We start from the raw sequence: 19,582 nt of genomic DNA, 5'->3' as shown, positions 1-19,582 counted from the left end.
ATGTAATGACAATGACAACAATAGCCAAAGAACAAGGTAGCTCATTCTAAGATTATTTTTACCTAAAACATAAGCTCTTTAATCGGAGGCTCTCTCCATTTTAGGGATGCTCATTTTCCTTATCACAGATTTTAATGATATATTCAGTATTGTGATTGATTCTGGTTTGTGTCCCCCCCATTACAGTCAGCTGTTTTTGCACACCACCATATTCGCAGTGGGTGGTACAGAATACCATTGAATGACTGAGGGGATTTCGGTTAATATTCGTAACCCTTTCATGTGCAGGGGAGGTCTTTGAATACCTACCCTCCTTAAGCCTCAGTTGTCTCCTTTGTCAACTGGGAATAATAGGATTCCTAGTAAGAGCCTCTAAAGGGTTGCTTTGAGGATGAAATGCAAGAGTACATATATAAACCTTAAACACAGTGCCTAGCACAAAGTAAGCGCTCATTAAACAGGAGCTTTTGTTTGCTGCAGCTCACTGCGGCAAACACACACGAACGGCGCAAACGCCGAGCCCTCTCAGCGGAATTTTCTTTTCGAGGTTCGTCTGTTGCTGGGAATTGACAAGCAATTTCCCTCTGGGCCCTCAAATGCTAAAACCTTCGTGTCTATCTCGCGTCCTAACTCCGCTGTGAGCCCAGTCATTTTGGTTAGAACAGGTTTGATTTTACAAGCTCCAGAGTGGGGCCCTGACCCCGGTGGAAGTGTTCGCTTTAAAAGATCTGCGGGAGGGGAGGGTTGGGGCGGGAGGAAGGGGGCTCCAGCGCCGGGGGGCGGGGGTGGGCAGGGGGCGGTGCGCGGCTCCTGCGTCAGAAGGGGCCCTGTTTTCGCACCTTCCCTGACGTCAAAGCTCAGTCAGGACTGCAGCGCTACGTTCCCGGTGGATGTCTACGTGGGCTGAGTCGTGACTCGGGGCCCGGGTCTTGCGAGTGACGCTCGCACTTCGCTCCTCGTCTCACACCGGCGGGAGAGGCCGGGGGGCTCCTCTGTCTGGCTCCGCGGGCTGCGGGCAGCAGGCAGCGGGCGGCCGCGGCGCCCTGGACGGCCCGGGGGGTCCGGGCACCGCCATGGAACCAGAATAGGAAGGGAGCGCGCCCACCGGTCCTCGGCCTGCGCCCAAGCCCGGGAGGAATCCGGGAGGCCTCCGCGGAGGTGAGAACCGCGCCGCAGAGCACCGCGGCGGCGGCGGCGGGCGCGGGCGCGGGCGGGGCGGGCCGAGCCGAGGCGGCGCGCAGCCGGGGCGACGCCCGCGGGCTCCGTGCGCGCGGCCGGGGGTGGGGCCTGCTCGCCTCGCGCCCCGGGCGCCTTCTTCCTCCCGAGGGACGGCCGGACCGCTCGCCCGGCTCCTGCACCCGCCTCGCAGGTCCTTCTCGGCTTCTCCTGTCCCCAGTCCCTTTCTGCCCGTCCTGCGGGAGCGGGGCCGGCGTCTCCGGGCCCGGATCGAGGTGGCTGGGGCGTGGGGTGGAGGTGGGGCGCAGGCTGCCCTGCGCTTCTGTCGGGGGCCCTGGGTCGGAGGGGCCCGCGGACGCGGCCTGGGGCTGGGAGGTGGAGAGGGGGCGGCTCGCGGAGGTCGGATTTGGGGCTTTGTACCCGCGGGACTTGTAGGGGCACCTGTGGGGCCGAGATCCGAAGCCACCTGTCCACAAATCCCCTTCCCCCATTGCCCTGCGCTATGTCCAGCTGTCCCCAGACCTAGGCCCTTATCAGCCTTTGGCGATTGGGATTTATTTTGGAAGCGTTAGATTTTTGTGTTAACGATCGTTTTACTATCGTCGTGCAACAGTTGTGTAAATCTGCTCAGATTACGCCGTCGTTATTACGTGCTCTTTAGAAGGCCCTTTGCAGCTCCTAACATTATCCGACGCGATGATTTTGGCAGCGCGGGGAAGAAATGCATAACGAGATGCTGGCTGTTAAACGTCTTTAATCCCCAGAATAGAATTATATTTAATTTGTTTGACAGCAATTATATACTATCAGGAAAAAAAAAAAAAAAATAAACCCACTGAAAAAGCCCTTAGCAATCTTATCATCAAGGGAGTCAGTATTAACAATTTGGGGTACGTAAGTGCATATTCGTGTTACATAAAGGGGAATGCTAATGTAGTCTGCTTTTTTTGCTTAGTGCGTTGTGGTCATTTCTATATCAGTGCATAAACGTTTTTCTGCTGCCTTCTTAACGTGCACTGATTTGGACCCAGAGCCTGGAAGGCAAGAATTTTCTTCTTCTCCCTGCACTTTGGCCAGTGGCCAACGTTAGTAAAGAAAGTGGTTAGAGATTTGATAAAGTATCACCGCAATGGCCAAGGTATTGGATAGAAATAAGCTGAATTCAGGGTAACAGCCATCTTCTGTATAATATTGTTTGTTTGGCTTAATAATGTGATGCAGTTTTTTCAGATTGCAGTTTCACCCATTAGTGAATTGTGAAATTAATTTTGTGGGTCGTAACTAGCACTTAAAAAAAAAAACAAAAGAGGATAGCTTAGTAAATACCAGAATGCATTACAGGTAATGGGGATATTTTGTAAGCTTTGTTTTAACTGCGTGTGTGTGTGTGGACCACTGCGTGCGTGGGGTGCATGCGCGTGAGGGTGCGTACATGTGTGATTGCGTGTGTGTGCGGGGTTGTGATATAAAATGTATTGCTTCCTCGGTGCTACGCTAATTAAGTTTGAAAATCACTAATCCAAGGTACTGTCAGCACTCATCTCAGAATGGGAGCAATGATGCAATTAAGCTAAACGTTAGTTTTACTCTTTTCTTTGGAATATGTGACAGTGTTTATTGCAACAAATTAGATCCCTAATTATTTGTTTTCCCTTAATATTAAAACAATCAATTAGCATTCCTGAAAATACAGAGAGGAAGCATTTTATGGAAGTTAAGAGGTTAAGAGCATAAACTGCTCAGATTGACCTACAGTCAAATCCCAGCTACAGTGGTTATTGGTGTGTGACCTGGAACAAGATACTGCTTCTTTCTAAACCTCAGTTTCCTGATTTGTAAAGTGGGAGTTAACCGGGACACCAATTTCATAAGGGTGTTTGCTATTCAGATGGGATAATGCATATGAAACTGTTGACATAGTGCCTAGCCCAGATTGAGTATTCACTAAAAGTTAGCTATTATTATTTTATTAAGACTGAATGGAGGATAATGCTTGTCACCAGAGGAAAGGCAGCATAAACATAAGGTGGATAATCCCAACAAATGGGAAGTTGAAAATTAATGTTGTAAAGAAAGGGACACTGAATTAATAAGATGGTCTTTTTATTTCAATTAGCCATTGTTTTGTGACTGCTCCCCGGTTGTTTTCCTGTTGCTAGACAGATAATTTGGGTGATCTTACTCAATAAACCAAATGCCTTTCTATTGTCTTTTTATATTTAATATTAAGTTGGTGTCTGTCTTGTGTGACAGTTGAAAAATATTTCCCATAGGGATTCTGGATTTTGTTAGCTCTTATTTCAAAATACCGTGGTTTGGGAAACACGCACTACAACTCTGAACTCATTGCAACGATGTGTTTATCTCTGCAGCAGGTCCAGAGCTCAGGTGTGCAAGAAATAGTCCCAAAAGAAAAATAGATGCAGTTTGAGACATATGTGCTGAAGTCACCTCAGGCAGTCTCAGAGATCTTTGCTCACTGCCTCAGATCGGTTTATGCTCTTTTAAGTGTTTCATAAACCAAAGAAATAGAGTCTGAGCATTGTCCTTTTTTAGAGCATTATTATTTTTATGAAAAATAATTTGAATGCTTTGCACTCAAAAAAAAAAAAAAAGGCCATTGCAAGAGTACTTAATTGGGTGTGACAACTGTAAAAGTTTGGGGGAAATCTTAAACGTTAATCAAATGCTGCTCTCAGTTTTAGAAATGCCTGTAAGTTCTTGTTCTGTTTGAAAGGAACCAAAGTGGAAACTTGTTGATGGTAAATTATGGTGTGGTTTATGAAAATATGAAAAAAATATGACTTGGAACTCTAGCTGTCCTAGCCACAAAAAATCTCAATGAAACAAAAAAGCTTAACTTGACCTTAAATGAAACATGTATACATTCATATATCTGAAGTTAGACAAAATACTAATTTATGTGTGTATCTATTTTTAAAATTCTCCTGATTTTTAAATAGGTAATTCACCGACTGCTGGGTCTTGTCAGATAAGACAGCTTTTGTCTTACACTGATATGCAGTCATTGAAAATTCGGTTTTGGAATTATATATCATATCATATAGGAGTGCTCATCATATATGGTTAAGTGAGAGTCAGCAGGCTACATAGAATATAGTACCATACCATTTTTGTAAATACATATTTAGAACAAAGAATATATGATAAATATTAATGGTGGGTAGTGGGATTATGACTGATTTTAGTGGTCTTTATTTTTATAATTGTGCCATGGTATGTTTTATTTTCATAATAAAAATTAATAAAAGTAATATTTGAAAGAAAAAAATTACTGTGTGTTTTCCTAATTTGCAAGCATAAATGAGACTAAATCTTTGCTCTAAGGGATACTGATTCTTTGTATTTGGATAATTTGGGTGTTAACTAATACTCTAATATCCTAGAAAATGGTGCCGCATAGTTTAACTTACCCTGTGAAAAGCTCCTTTGAATAGGGAAGAACCACTGTTCCAGAATTTTCTTAAAGCTCTGCATATACTGCTTTCCAAAAAAACCCAAAAACAAACAAACAACAACAAAAAAACCCCCACACTGTCTGAATTGTGGTCTAAATTCTTAAGTTTTCTTTTAACTACGATCATGTTGAAGCTGAATCTACGTTTCTTGCTTTATTGCCCCTTAAATTTTTAAGTGAAGTCTTGGCTCCAGCTTAACTTGTCAGTTTAGTGTCTCTAAAGGTACTTTTGCTTTCTTGCTTTTGTACTTTTGCTTTTTTGTTACTTGGAATATCTTTTCCTGATCTTTATTTAAGTACACCCTACACATTTTCCAATGTCCAGTTAAAAAGCTATATCCATTGTGACATTTTGGCACTTACTGTTTGTGCTTAGGCATTTCTCAGTCATTTCCTAGTGCCATTTTAAACTTCTTGAGAGCAAGAAAGCTTGTCTATTTCTATCCTTTAAAGCTTCCAGCATCTGCACGGGGTAGGTGCTAAGTATTTATTCCTTGATTATACAGTGCTGTCACAGCCTCTTTTGAACCAAATTGTTGGAGTTTTTTGTTAACCAATGATCCTGGGTAAGGGTCATCAACACATTGCCAACAACAATGTGGAAGAATAAACAAGATTGATAATTTGGCCTAATTGTCAATTGATAGGTGATAAAGAATTGACAGTGTTTTTCACCGAAAGTAACATAAGAACCGAGTTGTGTGGTTCGTCCAGGATCCACACTTAATTCCATGTAAATATTTCTTTCAAACATTTCCTATAAAGCTCATATGGGTTTGTAGCATCGTGTTCTTACCCTTACCAGAGATCCAGTGTATTTTCCAGCTGCTGTTCCTGGAACCCAAAGATCTGAAATACTCGATGGTGGGTTATATGGGTGGGCCATGACAATTGCTCTGTCCCAGAGCATCTTAGGAGGTCATGTGGGAGTCTATGAGTCACAGTATGTAAAGTGCTTTGTGTTAAAGAGTTAGTATTTTTTTCTCCCATTGACACATAATTGGGTTACTTTTCAAACTTATCTATGACTTGGGGATAGTTACTTGGCCTATGGTAGACACTTAGGGGGCTGATCTTTTTTTTTTTTTTTTTTAATTGTTTTAATTTACAGATGTTTTCCAGGACTAATGCAACTGATGAAATACCTGCCCTTTTCTGCTCAAGGTAAGTGACTTGTTACTTTATGAAAATACCAGGTACCAGTAGAATTCAGAATTGGAATAAAAAGACCCATTCAGTCATGAAAAGTAATATAATCCCAGGCCCCAAAGAAATGATCCCTTTAGTAAGTAAGAATTTTATTAGTATGTAAAAAATGATGACTTATGTTACTGCTTCAGCCTGCCTCAGAATCACCTTAGAGCATTTTAAATATGCATAATAGGCATGTGCCTGGCTCCCCACCAGGCGGTTTTGATTTAGTCAGTTTTTGAGGTGGGGTTCCTAGCATGCAAAGTTTGAAAAATGCCAATCAGGTGCTTCAGAGTCATGGCAGCTCACTGTCTCAGTGGCATGTATGTGACATGAGATGACAGAAATGCAGATAATCATGGCATGGGAATTAAAGGCTGTATGTGTCAAAGATCAAAAAAAATTATAAAGAATTTCAATTTTGTGTGTGTGTGTGTGACATTAGACTAATACTTTCATTTTGCCTTTCATTCAATGATTGTTTTAAATACATTTCGAATTTTTTTTTTTAATTTATTTATTTTTGAGAGACAGAGAAAGATAACGCACAAGTTGGGGAGGGGGCAGAGAGAGAGAGAGAGAGGGAGACACAGAATCCGAAGCAGGCTCCAGGCTCTGAGCTGTCAGCACAGAGCCGGATGCGGGGCTTAATCGTGAGATCATGACCTGAGCTGAAGTCAGACGCGTAACCTACTGACCCACCCAGGTGCCCCCATTTTAAATATATTTTGAATAAAGCACTAGAAAATTTGTTATTTTATGATTTTCAAAGTTCAGGTTTAGGCCCTAGGGTTCTCTCAGCTTGAAAATTGGCTATATCTATACACACAGCTTAAAGCTTGTTTCATTTTGTTGCTTCAGGTTAATAAATGAAGTAAAATAATGGAAAAAAGACCAAATTTTAAATAAGTCATTTTTTATATATTCTCTGTTTCAGAGGCTGGTTTAATTGATTTATCTTCCTTGTAAGTGTGGAAGCCAGAAAGTCAAAGTTTGTCGTAATAAAAAGTAACAGGTGAGTGCATGTTACAGTAGCATTTTGATTTAATAAAGCTCTTCTGTTCTCATTGATTTTCAGGCTTGACTTCATTTCTAAATATTGATTTTAATGAGTAAACTTTTTGTATTGCAGGATCATCTTATCAGAAATATTCTACACATTATAGGATGGTTCTGTTACATATTCAACAGACAAGAATGTTTAAAATGATTCGAATTAAAACTTGATGAAATTATTTCTTAAAATTCTGTTTTCATCTTAACAAAACAGCAAAAACCTTAAAATTATATTGAATTATTTAAAATAATCATTAACTGTAAATACTTTATGTCAGTGAGTAAATAGTTGTGTATCAGAATTACTTGGGAAATGAAAAAAATTCTGAATTCTAGGCTGTCTCAGCCCTACTAAATCAGAATTTTGGGGAATGATTGTGCTATTCAACCTGGGTTGGGAACCACTGCAGTATGTAATGTTGAAGGATGATAGTTTCAAGGCGGTAGAAACTTGGAGACTTTTTTTATTTGTAGAGAGATCTCATTGCACCAACTGGAAGAAATTCCTCATATTTATTTGGTTTATGTAGTTGTCAGGAGAAAAGTGTCTTGTGTTTCAGACCCAAATGAGTTATTTTGATTTTTAGTAATTCTGTCAGGTAATTTATCTTAAAATCTGCACCTTTGTGGATTAAGCAGAAGATACATGCATCTTTACTCCCGTGACGGAAGTAGATGTTAGGTATAACAATGAGAATTCATGTAACGTCAGATTTAATGTAGGAACACAATGGGAAAATTACTGAGCCTCATTCGCATATAGTGAATATACTATAACAACAACATAGAGGTAGGAATTTGTCTTTACGGATTGAGTACTGAACCAATTCCTAATAACCGTAACAAGTTATCAGAAAATTGATAAAAAATTGAGTCCAGTCTCCACCTGTCAACAACACACCCCTTTTTTGGAAGGTGCACAACTCTCCCCCTCTCCTCCAGGCTCACTGATCGATTCAGTAGCTTTTGGCAGACTTATCTAATTTCATAATTATTCAAAATAAGGGTGCATCGTACTCAAGAATGAATTTCTGTTCTCTGATATTACCAAGGGTATTTTCCTCAGGGTAGTAAGGACTTAACTGTTTCTTTGTTTGTTTTTTTCTTCCCGTTTTTTCTTTTTTCCAGTTGGAGTATTCCCGGACAGTAGCCACTTGACTTTGGTTATTCAGCATGCAGAACAGACAGGGGTACTGCAGCTATTGCTGTGTGCGCTATAATAACCTGGAACAGGTGAGAGGATCCTGTTAATAAACAGTTACACCTCAAAGGACCTAGTCATGCATTTTATTAAACTCATTTACTCACCCATTGAACAGATTGTTGTGAATCCTCTAATTGGTAGACACCATTTAAAGTTCTCAGGATACAGCCAGGGACAAATCCACATCCCTTTTGTAGTATAGTAAGACAGAAAATAAATAATCATATAAACTTAATACATGATAAGTCAGATTGTGATAAATGTTATGAGGAAAATAAAATAGAGAAGGGAGTGCACTTTCAGGTGGGGCGGCCAGATAAGGTTAAGGAGTGACATTTGAGTTGAGATTTGAATGAAGTTTGGGATCCAGGCTGCCTTATATCTGGGGAAAGAATTTCTAGGTAGAGGGAGGAGAGAGTAAAGACAGAGACCCCAAGGTAGAAGGGTGGTTGGCGTGCTGGTTAAAAGCCAGGAGCCGATGAGGCCAGAGTGCTGGTAAGGTGGAGGGCGGGTGTGAGGTGATAGGTGAAGAATCTAGAGAATTAGATGCTGTAAGACATTGTAGAATAAGGTAAGGACTTAGAAGATTATGCTTCCATGCGCAAATGTTTTAAATGTTGCTAGAGTTTAGATTTTTTCCCCTCCTCTTGTTGCTTGTGTTTTTGGGGTTGTACAAGATTGCTGGGTCCAAGGTCATGAACAGTTACGCCCTGTATTTTCCTCTGAGAATTTTATAGTTTTTGTTCTTACATTTAGGTCTCTGATTCATTTTCAGTTAATTTTTTTATATGTTGTGATTTTAATGCCCTCCTAGAAGCCCTGTCTCCAAATACAGTCACATTGAAAGTTAGAACTTCAACATAAGAGTTTGGGGCCTGGGGGACACAATTCAGTCTGTAGCAATTAATATTGATTGAGTTTTAGCTATTAAGCCAATTTTATATCCCTGGGCTAAATCCCGCTTGGTCATGGTGCTTAATCCTTCTGTATGTTCCTGGATTTGGCTTGCCAGTATTTTGTTGAGGATTTTTGCGTCTATATTCGTAAGAAATATTGTCTGTAGCTTTCTTTTCTTGTGATGTTTTTGGTTTCAGAACTCGGGTGATGCTGGCTTCAGAGAATGAATTGAGTAGTGTCCCTTTCTTTTTGTTGGAAGAGTTTGGGAAGAATTGTATATGGACGTTTTGAAATCAGTATTCATAGTAATAGTAGCTGTAGGTCTTCTGACCAGAATTGTTCACTTGGCAGAGCCTCAAGGTTTTCTTCAGGGTCTGAGCTGTGGAATTGTGTCATAGGTGAAGGAGTAATATAAGGAAGCTCTGGTCCTGTTAGTCTGTACTATTCTATCTCAAGTGATACCTAAGACAAGTTTGTCCTGCGTAAAAATTCTGTTCAGTGGCATTTGTTTTGTTTAGTTATCAACAGTCATCATTTAAATTCATACTAAGGAAAAGTAATTACGATTTCTACATCTCTGCCTTTTAACAGAAAAAAACTTTCTAATGCTGGTTATAAACACGAGGCGGCAGATAATAAAACTCAAAGCTGTCTTTAGTGTTTCTGTCATGATCGATAAAATGATGTCATCACTTGACTTGGACGATTACTTGTTGAACTTTTGACATTACTAAAACATTGAATCTTTAACTACAAGTTCTATTCAGTAAGCATTCAGTATAACTTTTTGCCAAAGGGTTAAAATAATTTTTAGACATTTGGATACTCCTGTACTAAGCAGGCACTTAAAAAGACTGTTGAGGGGGTACCTGGGTGGCTCAGTTGGTTGAGTGAAGGACTCTTGGTTTCGGCTCAGGTCGTGATCTCATGGTTTATGGGATGGAGCCCCATGTTGCGCTCTGTGCTGACATCACAGAGCCTGCTTGGGATGCTCTCTCTGTCTGCCCCTCCCCTGCTTGCTTGTGCGCGCTCTCTCTCTCTCTCAAATAAGACTTAAAAAAAGACCCTGTTGATGACAGCTGAAGTAATTTGCACTAAGTACAAAGTCTTAAATAAAGAGATAAATTTCATGGCTTTGGAGAACTCTAAAGGCAGTGGAGAAATAGAGGACCCAGATGTAGCTGAAGATTCAACAGAAACAATGGAAACCCAGAGAAAGAAAACAACTACCAATTTAGTATTCGATGCTTAATAAATATATCCTTGAAAAAAAAGGTGAAATAGAAATATTTTCAGAAAACGAAAATTAAGGGAATTTACTGGCAACAGACCCTGACTGAAGGAAATACTAAAAAGAGTTCTTCAGACAGAAGGAAAATGATTTCAGTTGGAAGCTTAGAGATACGGGAAGTCAGGAAGATCAGTGGAAAGGTAGCAGGTGATTTAAATGAATGATATCTTGTGGCATTGACAACGATGACATATAAACTGGAAGGAAAGTATATCGAGTTAATTCCTTGCTTAAGAAGAGAGTAAAAGTAGCAAGTGATTTTAGATCTTGGTAGGTCAGGGTTGCTTGTGATAATCTGTTACCACTAACAGACTAGAAAAAGAACCTGGCCTATAACTACCTACCAACTTAACAGAAGTGGAGAACTTGGAATAATAAAAAGCGGTCCACAAGAAGGAAAGAAAGAAGAGACATAGGGACATCGCAAAGGCAGGAGTAATGAAAACAGTTTTAAAAATAAAAACAAAGATTAAATCCAAATGCATCAGTACTGTATTAAGTAATAGACTTGATGCTTGAATTAAACTATTCAATATTTTATCGGAGGTTCTAGCAAGGGAAATAAAGAGAAATTAAAATGGTACATATTAGATAAAAAGAAACAAAACTGTGATTGTACCTTGCACAAAGTGTGATTGTAGATGTAGAAAACCTGAAGATATCTAGGTAAACTATTAGAATTGATAAGTGAGTTTAATAAGCTTGTTGGGCAACATAAAAAGAAATTGTATTTTTATATCCAACAGCATATAGAAAATGAGATCTAAAAAAGGTATTTAATAATAGCATCAAAGAACATGAACTCCTTAGGAATAAATATAACAAAATATGTATAAGGTTTTTATGTAGAAAACCATAAACACTGAGAGAAATATAAGAAAAATTAAATAATTGGTGTGATATACCAATTGGAAAAATCAATATTATAACCATGTCAGTTTTCCCCAAACATATATATTGATTTAATGAAATTCCAAACAAAATTCCAGGAAAGTTTTTTTAAGCATGTATTTTTAAGTAGTCTCCACACTCAACAAGGGGCTTGAACTCTCAACCCCGAGATCAAGAGTCACTAAGTGAGCCAGGCGCCCCTAGAAGAGTTGTTTGTAATGAAAATTAAGCCAGTTCTAAAAATATGTATGCACACGCAAAAGGCTAGGAAAAACCGGGATAATCTTATAGAAGAACAAAGTCAGGAGACTTCGTGTACCAGGTATCAAAATTTATTACTAAACTACAGTCATTAAATTTTTTTTTTTAACGTTTATTTATTTTTGAGACAGAGAGAGACAGAGCATGAACAGGGGAGGGGCAGAGAGAGAGAGACACAGAATGTGAAACAGGCTCCAGGCTCTGAGCTGTCAGCACAGAGCCTGACGCGGGGCTCGAACTCACGGACCGTGAGATCATGACCTGAGCCCAAGTCGGACGCTTAACCGACCAAGCCACCCAGGCGCCCCTAAACTACAATCATTAAGACAGCGATGTAAAGTTAGAAAGACCATGGAAGGAAACCAAAAACTCTAGAAACAGACACATACATGGATATTTGATTTGTGACAAATACGGCCCTAAAGAATGGTGAGGACAGGACTTTCTTCCATAAATGGTACTGAGTCAATTGGATATCCATATGGAGAAGAAATGAAACTCTATTACTAAATCATCCTGGATACAAATGCCAATTTCAAGTAGATTGTAGATGTGCATATTACAGGTAAAAACAACAAGACTTCTAGAAATAAACAGAAAATCTTTATGATTCTGAGTTAGGGAGGGATATCCTAAACTAGTAACAAAAAGCACTGAAAAAGAAAAATGGGAGATGATTAAGAAGGTGGAGAGGTGTCCTGTAACTATTGCCGGGAAAGCTGTGGATTTACTGTGCATGTGTGTGTGCGCTCACAAAAATAAACTTTATGAACCCTCTGCCCCCAAAAGAAAAAGTGAAAAGATAAGCCATTGAGAGAAGGATGATATTTGAAACACATATAATTGAACAAAGAGTTCATGTCGAGAATAAATAATTTTTACACTTCGTTAAAAAAAAAAAAGAACATGCATTTGGAAGACAGGAAGAGACTTGAACAGACAAATCATGAAAGAAGATATGCAGGTCACCACTAAAAACGAAAAGCTATCACAAAAATTGCAAAGTAAAGCAACAGTGATACAACATTAAACCCGTTCTACAGTAGCTAAAATTAAAGAGACAATGGCAAGTGTTGATGAGGAAATGGAGGGCTGGAAACCATGACACATTGCTGATGAGGGTACAGGTCGGTATAGACGCTTTGGAAGACATCAGTGCAGAGCCTGATGTGGGCTTGATCCCGTGGTGAGATCATGACCTGAGCTGAAATCAAGAGCCAGATGCTTAACTGACTGAGCCACCCAGACACCCCAAGAGGGTGATTCAACTTTCTTCTCTTTTTTAATAGATTTTTATTATAAAGATATTTGCTTGGGAAAAATACAAGAATTTATTTATTTTTTATTAAAATTTTTTTTTAATGTTTATTATTTGAGAAAGAGAGAGCAAACAGGGGAGGGGCAAAGAGAGAGGGAGATACAGAATTGGAAGCAGGCTCCAGGCTCTGAGCTGCCAGCATAGAGCTCGACGCGGGGCTCGAACCCACAGACTGTGAGATCATGACCTGAGCTGAAGCTGGCCACCCAACCAAGCCACCCAGGCGCCCCAAAAAATAAGAATTTGTAAGAAAAAATTTAAAATTACCTCTAAGTGTACCTCACAGATGTTAATGATTTTAAAATTTTGGTTTATTTTCTTCCATTAACTTGTCTATACCTTTTAAAACTATAGTTTCAGGTAAAAGCACACATGTGATTTTTGCATCTTCCATTTTTCTTCTAATATGTAACATTCCTCCATATTATTTAAAATTCTTTGTATTAATTTAGGTAGCTGTACAGTATTACATCTTAGGGTATAATTTAAATATTTTACTGTTAGACATTTTGGAGATTTCTTGTTTTTTGTTGTTAAGCTTTTTTTTTGCAAAAATCATCCACATTTAAGATGATTTCCTTAGGACAGATTTAGAGAAATGTAATTATTATATTGAAGGGAAAGGTCCTTGTATGATTTTTAGATGCATATTTTAGAATTGCTCTATAGAATGTTCATGTCAATTTATACTTCTACCAGGAGTATATAAACGAATCCATTTGTGAAACTCACTACTAATGAGTATTACCTGTGTAAAACTATTCAGTTTTTTTTTTTTTAATAGCATATGTCCAGTGCTCAGCACAGATACTTGACTACACAGAATCGACAGCGGATGGGTACCACTAGTTTGATGGAACGTTTCTTGCAGGATGTACTCCGGCACCACCCATATCATTCTCAAGAAAGCAGGTAAAGTAGCTGAGTGGGACCATATTAGTCCGCAGTTACTGTATGTTACAGTAGATGGTTGTGTTAACTTTCTAGTACTTCTTAAAGTAAATCTTTTAATTAAGGAACATACAGTGAGATTTTTATCTAGTAACTTCTCTTTGCAATTCTTTAAAAATTTTTCCTAGCTTAAATAAGCAATTTCACTGTAAAAGATATGGACTACACCATACTTTTCTCTAAATAAATGTCTTAGGCCAATAAATAATTCTATATCATTAAGGTGTTCTATTAAGAATGTCATAGGAGTAAGCTGGGGAAAAGGTGGGGACAAAAATAGCTTTTAATTTTTTGTAACGTGTGTTTATTTTTGAGAGAGAAAGTAAAAGCGAGAGTGAGAGAAACTGAGCACAAGCAGGGGAGGGGCAGAGAGGGAAGGAGATACAGAATCTGAAGCAGGCTCCAGGCTCTGAGCTGTCAGCATAGAGCCTGATGTGGGGCTCGAACCTACGAACCGAACCGCGAGATCATGACCTGAGCCGAAGTTGGATGCTTAACTGACTGAGCCACCCAGGCGACCCAATGCTTACTTTCAAAAGATTAGTAACAGACAACGTGGTGACAGTAATGGAGAGTAAGGGTGGTCTAAGTAAAAACTAAGTCTGTTCCACATTAATTGAACTATTTGCTAACTCAATAGAAGAGACCTCAAGTAGAATTGGCTTTTTAATGATCTGTCAGTATCTTGAGAGCTTGTATCAATTTTGATTGAAATTTTAATAAAAATAAATTTTTTGGTAACATTTAAGAGTTAAAGGAAAACATTGGTAGAAGATTGGACTAAATAGTGTGGTGAGTTTGCAGCTACAGCTATATGAGAAAGCAAAATAGATTATTAGCACATCTGTGCAGAATTAATTGTTGAGATAGTGACCAGCAGTTTCTAGAAAAAGGGTAAACTTGAATGCTTTGCAGATCACAACCTAGAATTTAGCGAATGATGAAAAGTTTAAATCGGGACATTTTTTAAAAATGTTATTTTTTAGCCGTTGGAAAGATGATCTTGTGGTGAGTATAAATTTCCAGTTTATAGCTTGTATAAGCAGTGCTTCAACACACATATTTGTACATGCAGCTATTTCTGTGGTGTGCATTTCTAGAACTTGAACTTCTGGGCTAAAGTTTCTGGACCTTAAAAAATACATAATTTTTTTTTATTATTTAACCTTTCATTTTGGAGTTATTTCAGGCTTACAAAAAAGTGCAAAACTGGTACAAGGAATTCTTGTATAACTTTCACCTGACTTCTTCAGATGTTAAATCTAAAATAGTCACATCACAGTGATCAAATCCATGGAATTACATCGGTGCTATACTATTTGTAGACAAAATCTTACTCAGATTTTGTCAGTTGTCTTTCTAATGTCCTTTATTTTGGGACCAGGATTCAGTCCAGGAGCACATATGGCATTTAGTTGTTCCATCTCCTTAGACTCCCTGAATCACGAACAGTTGCTTAGTCTTTTGCTTTCAAGGCTTGGACACTGCTGGCCACTTATTTTGTATGATGTCCCTACATTGGGGTATGGCTGACATTTTCTCATGATTAAACTTAGGTTATGCGTGTGGGAGAAGAACAAATTATAGTTGATGTGCCCTTCTCAACGTATCCAGAGACCCATGATGTTGCCATGTCTCATGGCTGGTGATGTTAACTTGGATCACTTAATTTTAAGATGGCTTCTCTACTGTAATGTTCCTGTTTTCCCCATTATAATTAATGACAAGGACTTTGAGACTATGTAAATAAATATCCTCTTTCTCATTGTACTTCCACTCGCTTGTATTAAACATTGATTGATGATTCTTCCCTGAAACAGATATTACATGTATTAATCAGAATTCTACCTCTACAAAGAAGGGCTTTCTGGTTGTCTCACTTATTTATTGAGTTATCTGTTTATATCATTATAAACTCATGGATATGTCTTTTGTGGGTTTTAATCCTTTACTATTAATTTATTTTGTTGCTCCAGGTGTGTGTGTGTGTGTGTGTGTGTGTGTGTGTGTGTGTGTGTAAATTTAAAAATCTTGAGACACTTCCTAGAAGGCTATGCCAATTTATATGCAATTTATATTATATACATATTCATAGTAGTCTATGAGAAAGCTCATTTCTTATCACTCTTGCCAACACTGGGATTGGCAACTTTTACCCTCCTAACATAACAGGCCAAAACCATGTGTCCCTTAATTAGCCTTTATTTACTTACGAATAAAATAGATCATCTCTCTATATATGTTTATTAGCCATATGTTTATTTTATGAATTGTTTGTAGATTTGCCTGTTTTCCTATTGAGTTATTTGTATATTTTGGATTTGGATGCAATATTTATAGATAATAGTCCTTTGTATCTTAAATAGGTTGATTATTTTCTCAAAATCTGTCCAGTGTCTTTCATCTGTGTGTATTGTCTTTTACTATATAGAAATTAAACATTTTGGCATAATTCGATACAAGGGGACTTTTCCTTTACGGCTTCTTTCATGACTTTTCCTTCATGTCCTTATTTCTACTTTTAAATATTAAAAAAAATTTTTTTTTAATGTTTATTTTTGAGAGAGACAGAGATAGAATGTGAGTGGGTTGGGGCAGAGAGAGAGGGAGACACAGAATCTGAAGCAGGCTCCAGGCTCCGAGCCGTCAGCACGGAGCCTGATGAGGGGCTCAAACTCACAAACCGTGAGATCATGACCTGAGCCGAAGTTGGATGCTCAACTGACTGAGCCACGCAGGCGCCACTACTTTTAAATATTTTTAATCTTCCTGGAATTTGTTTTTATACGTGGTATGAGGTAGGGCTTATTATTATTATTTTTTATAACCATATATTATCTCCACTGATAAAATGTCACGTTAGGGCCACCTGGCTGGCTCAGTTGGTAGAGCACAGGACTCTTGATCTCCAGTTGTGAGTTCGAGCCCCACATTTGGTGTGCAGATTAAAAACAAAAAAATGTCAACTGTAACGTAAGCTAAATTCCTGTATTTTTGTATCTATATATCTGATTTTGAATTCCATTTTCTTACCTTGAGGTTTTTTAATCTCATGTAACATATTATGTTTACAAGCATTCTGAATTACAGAGTTTGTTTTTTAAAGTTTCTTCTCTCTTCCCCTCTTATCTAGACATTGCAGGTTTTTGTATTATTTTAGCCTTCTTGAAAATCAGCTCTTGGTTTGTTTTTGTTTTCTATTTATTGGTTTTTCTTTTTCTTGTTTCCTCAGATTTCCTAGGTGGGGGGGAATTTGGTTATTTTTTTGTTTTTTTTTTTTAAGTTTTTTTTTATTATTGTTTATTTATTTTGATAGAGAAAGAGCGAGCACAAGCGGGGGAGGGACAGAGAGGAGAGACAGAATCCCAGTGTGGAGCCCTTTGTGGGGCTAGAACTCACAAACCGTGAGATCATGACCTGAGCCAAGATCAAGAGTGAGAGGCTTGAACTGTGCCACCCAGGTGTCCTGGTTATTTTTTTCTGTCTTCCTGAATTAATTGCTCATTTAACTCATTTGTGTCTACCAAATCGTTTATTAGTGGAAGATTTAAAAGTGTGAGGTTTCCATTTTGATCACATTTCATAGATTTGATATATAGTTTTAAAATTTTATTTATAGATTTCAGAAACGTAGCACAAGAGTTATGTAAAAGGGGTTTTGAATCTTTAACAGTTAGGTTTTTAGAGGGCTTTTTGGTGTAAAATGAGTTTAAAATGAGTAGAAATGTAGATTGTGGTTTAGTTGTTAATTTTAAGCATGTGCAAATACAGTTGTAAATCAGAGCATCTAGATGGTGAACCCTATGACTTTTGGGATCTTGCCTAATTGTTTGATTTTATGATACTGCCTTCTTCTTCTTTGCCAAATGTTACAAGATTAATTTTATTTTCAGATTGTCGTGACAGTCTTTAAGACAAATACATGGGGATGGTCTTCAGGGGTTCTGAGAAACTAGGGTTAAGTGGCATTTCTCCTGCAGTTTTATTGATGAGAATTCAGAAGTATGAACAATTTTGGAATTTTTTGGCCCCGTCATATGATTCTGATATCTGGGTTAACTTTTTAATTTTACAAGTGCCAAAAAAAGTGTTATTTTAGTGTTAATCATGGTAAATTTTCAGGGGAAAGAAATCATGATATTTATGATATGTTAAAAAGAAGTTGTGGGGCACCTGGCTGGCTCATTCAGTGGAGCATGTGGCTCTTGATCTGGGGCTTGTGCGTTTGAGCCCCACGTTGGTTGTGGAGATTACTGAAAAATAAAAAAGCTTTAAAAAAAAGTTGCATGTGACTGACACGTATATACATTTCTCTTAGATGATTGAGGCATCTCGCAAATTGAAAAATATTTAATAAAGGTACCTTTTAGGTGTTAATGTATTTTTAAAAACTTATTTTTAATAGACTACATTTTAGGACAGTTTTAGATCAACAGAACACTTGAGAAGGTAGTACACAGAGTTCCTGTATACCCTCCCCATCTAGTTTCCATGTTACTAACAACTTACACTGGTATGGTACACTTGTTACAATTAATGGATCGGTATTAATACATTAAGTTCTGTAGTTTATTCGGTGTTCTTAGTTTTTACCTAATGTCTTTTTCTGTTTCAAGATCCCTCCTAGGATAACCATGTTCCATTAACTTGTCATGTCTCCTTAGACTTCTCTTGGCATTTTTAATTTTAATAGACATTGCCAGATTATTGTTCATAGAGATTAAACTAACCTATACCTCTACTAACAGTGTATTAAAGTGCCCCTGTCATGACACCCTTGCCAAAACAATGTGTTGCTATAAACACTGGGGTGCTTGTAGCCCTTTGAATTAGTACTTTTGTATTCTTTGGGTAAGTACCTAGTAGTGCAGTTGCTAGATCATAGGGTAGTTCTGTTTTTAACTTTCTCCATACTGTTTTCCAGAGTGGCTGCGCCAGTTTGCATTCCCACCAATGGTGCAAGAGAGTTCTCCTTTCTCTGCATCCTCGCCAACACATGTTGTTTCTTGTGTTGTTGATTTTAAGCCACTCTGACAGGTGTGAGGTGATATCTCATTGTAGGTTTTTGATTTGTATTTCCCCGATAATAAGTATCTTTTTGTGTGTCTGTTCACCATCTGTAATGTGTCTTTGGAAAAATGTCTGTTCCTGTCTTCTGTCCTTTTTTTTTTTTTTTTTTTCAATTGGATTGTTTTTGGTGTGTTGAGTTGTAGAAGTTCTTTATATATTTTGGATACTAACCCTTTATCAGATATGTCATTTCCAAGTATCTTCTCCCATTTGGTAGGTTGCCTTTTTCTTTTCTCTAACGTTTGGTTATTTTTGAGAAAGAGCACGCGTGCGCCCACATGAGTGTGGGAGGGGCAGAGGGAGAGAGGGAGACACAGAATCCGAAGCAGACTCCAGGCTCTGAGCTGTCAGCACAGAGCTCACAAACCTTGAACTCACACACCTTGAGATCATGACCTGGGCTGAAGTCAGACACATAACTGACTGAGCCACTGAGGCACCCCGAGTGGTAGGTTGCCTTTTGGTTTTGTTGATTGTTTCCTTCACTGTGTAGGAGCTTTTCTTGGGTGAAGTCCCAATAGTTTATTTTTCTGGAAACATACCTAGGAAGAAGTTGTTCTTACTGATGTCAGAGACGTTGTTACTGTCTGTGTTCTCCTTTAGGATTTTAATGGTTTCATATCTTACATTTAGGTCTTTAATCCATTTTGAATTTATTTTTGTGTTTGGAGCATTATCTCCAATAGCCAAGTTACGGAAACAGCCCAAACATCCATTGACTGATAAATTGGTAAAGAAGATGTGGTATATATATACAACGGAATACTGCTCAGCCACGAAACAGAACAGAATCTTGCC

General features: G+C 38.5%; 1 protein-coding gene across 5 annotated transcripts in view; it reads left to right on the top strand.

The window, feature by feature from the left end:
- Window positions 1-859: 859 nt before the first annotated feature.
- The window catches only part of ZDBF2 (zinc finger DBF-type containing 2), a 31,886-nt gene continuing 13,163 nt past the window's right edge, over window positions 860-19,582 (top strand). Inside the window, exons 1-5 of one of the 5 annotated variants that reach the window (XM_019446248.2) lie at window positions 860-1,158; window positions 5,766-5,818; window positions 6,783-6,860; window positions 8,030-8,134; window positions 13,548-13,675. In XM_019446248.2, the coding sequence (XP_019301793.1) occupies window positions 8,075-8,134; window positions 13,548-13,675 (188 nt within the window). In that variant the 5' untranslated portion in view covers window positions 860-1,158; window positions 5,766-5,818; window positions 6,783-6,860; window positions 8,030-8,074. Of the gene's footprint in view, window positions 1,159-1,263; window positions 1,452-5,765; window positions 5,819-6,782; window positions 6,861-8,029; window positions 8,135-10,379; window positions 10,434-13,547; window positions 13,676-19,582 lie in introns of those variants that run through there. The other 4 variants (XM_053905619.1, XM_019446247.2, XM_019446251.2 and 1 more) reach the window with 4 other exon arrangements.

Source organism: Panthera pardus, unplaced genomic scaffold, assembly GCF_024362965.1.
Source record: "Panthera pardus isolate Hobbes unplaced genomic scaffold, ASM2436296v1 HiC_scaffold_10, whole genome shotgun sequence".
NCBI classification, from domain to species: Eukaryota; Metazoa; Chordata; class Mammalia; order Carnivora; family Felidae; genus Panthera; species Panthera pardus.
Note: the sequence above shows the minus strand (reverse complement) of the source record. Positions and strands in the feature narration are given on the sequence as shown.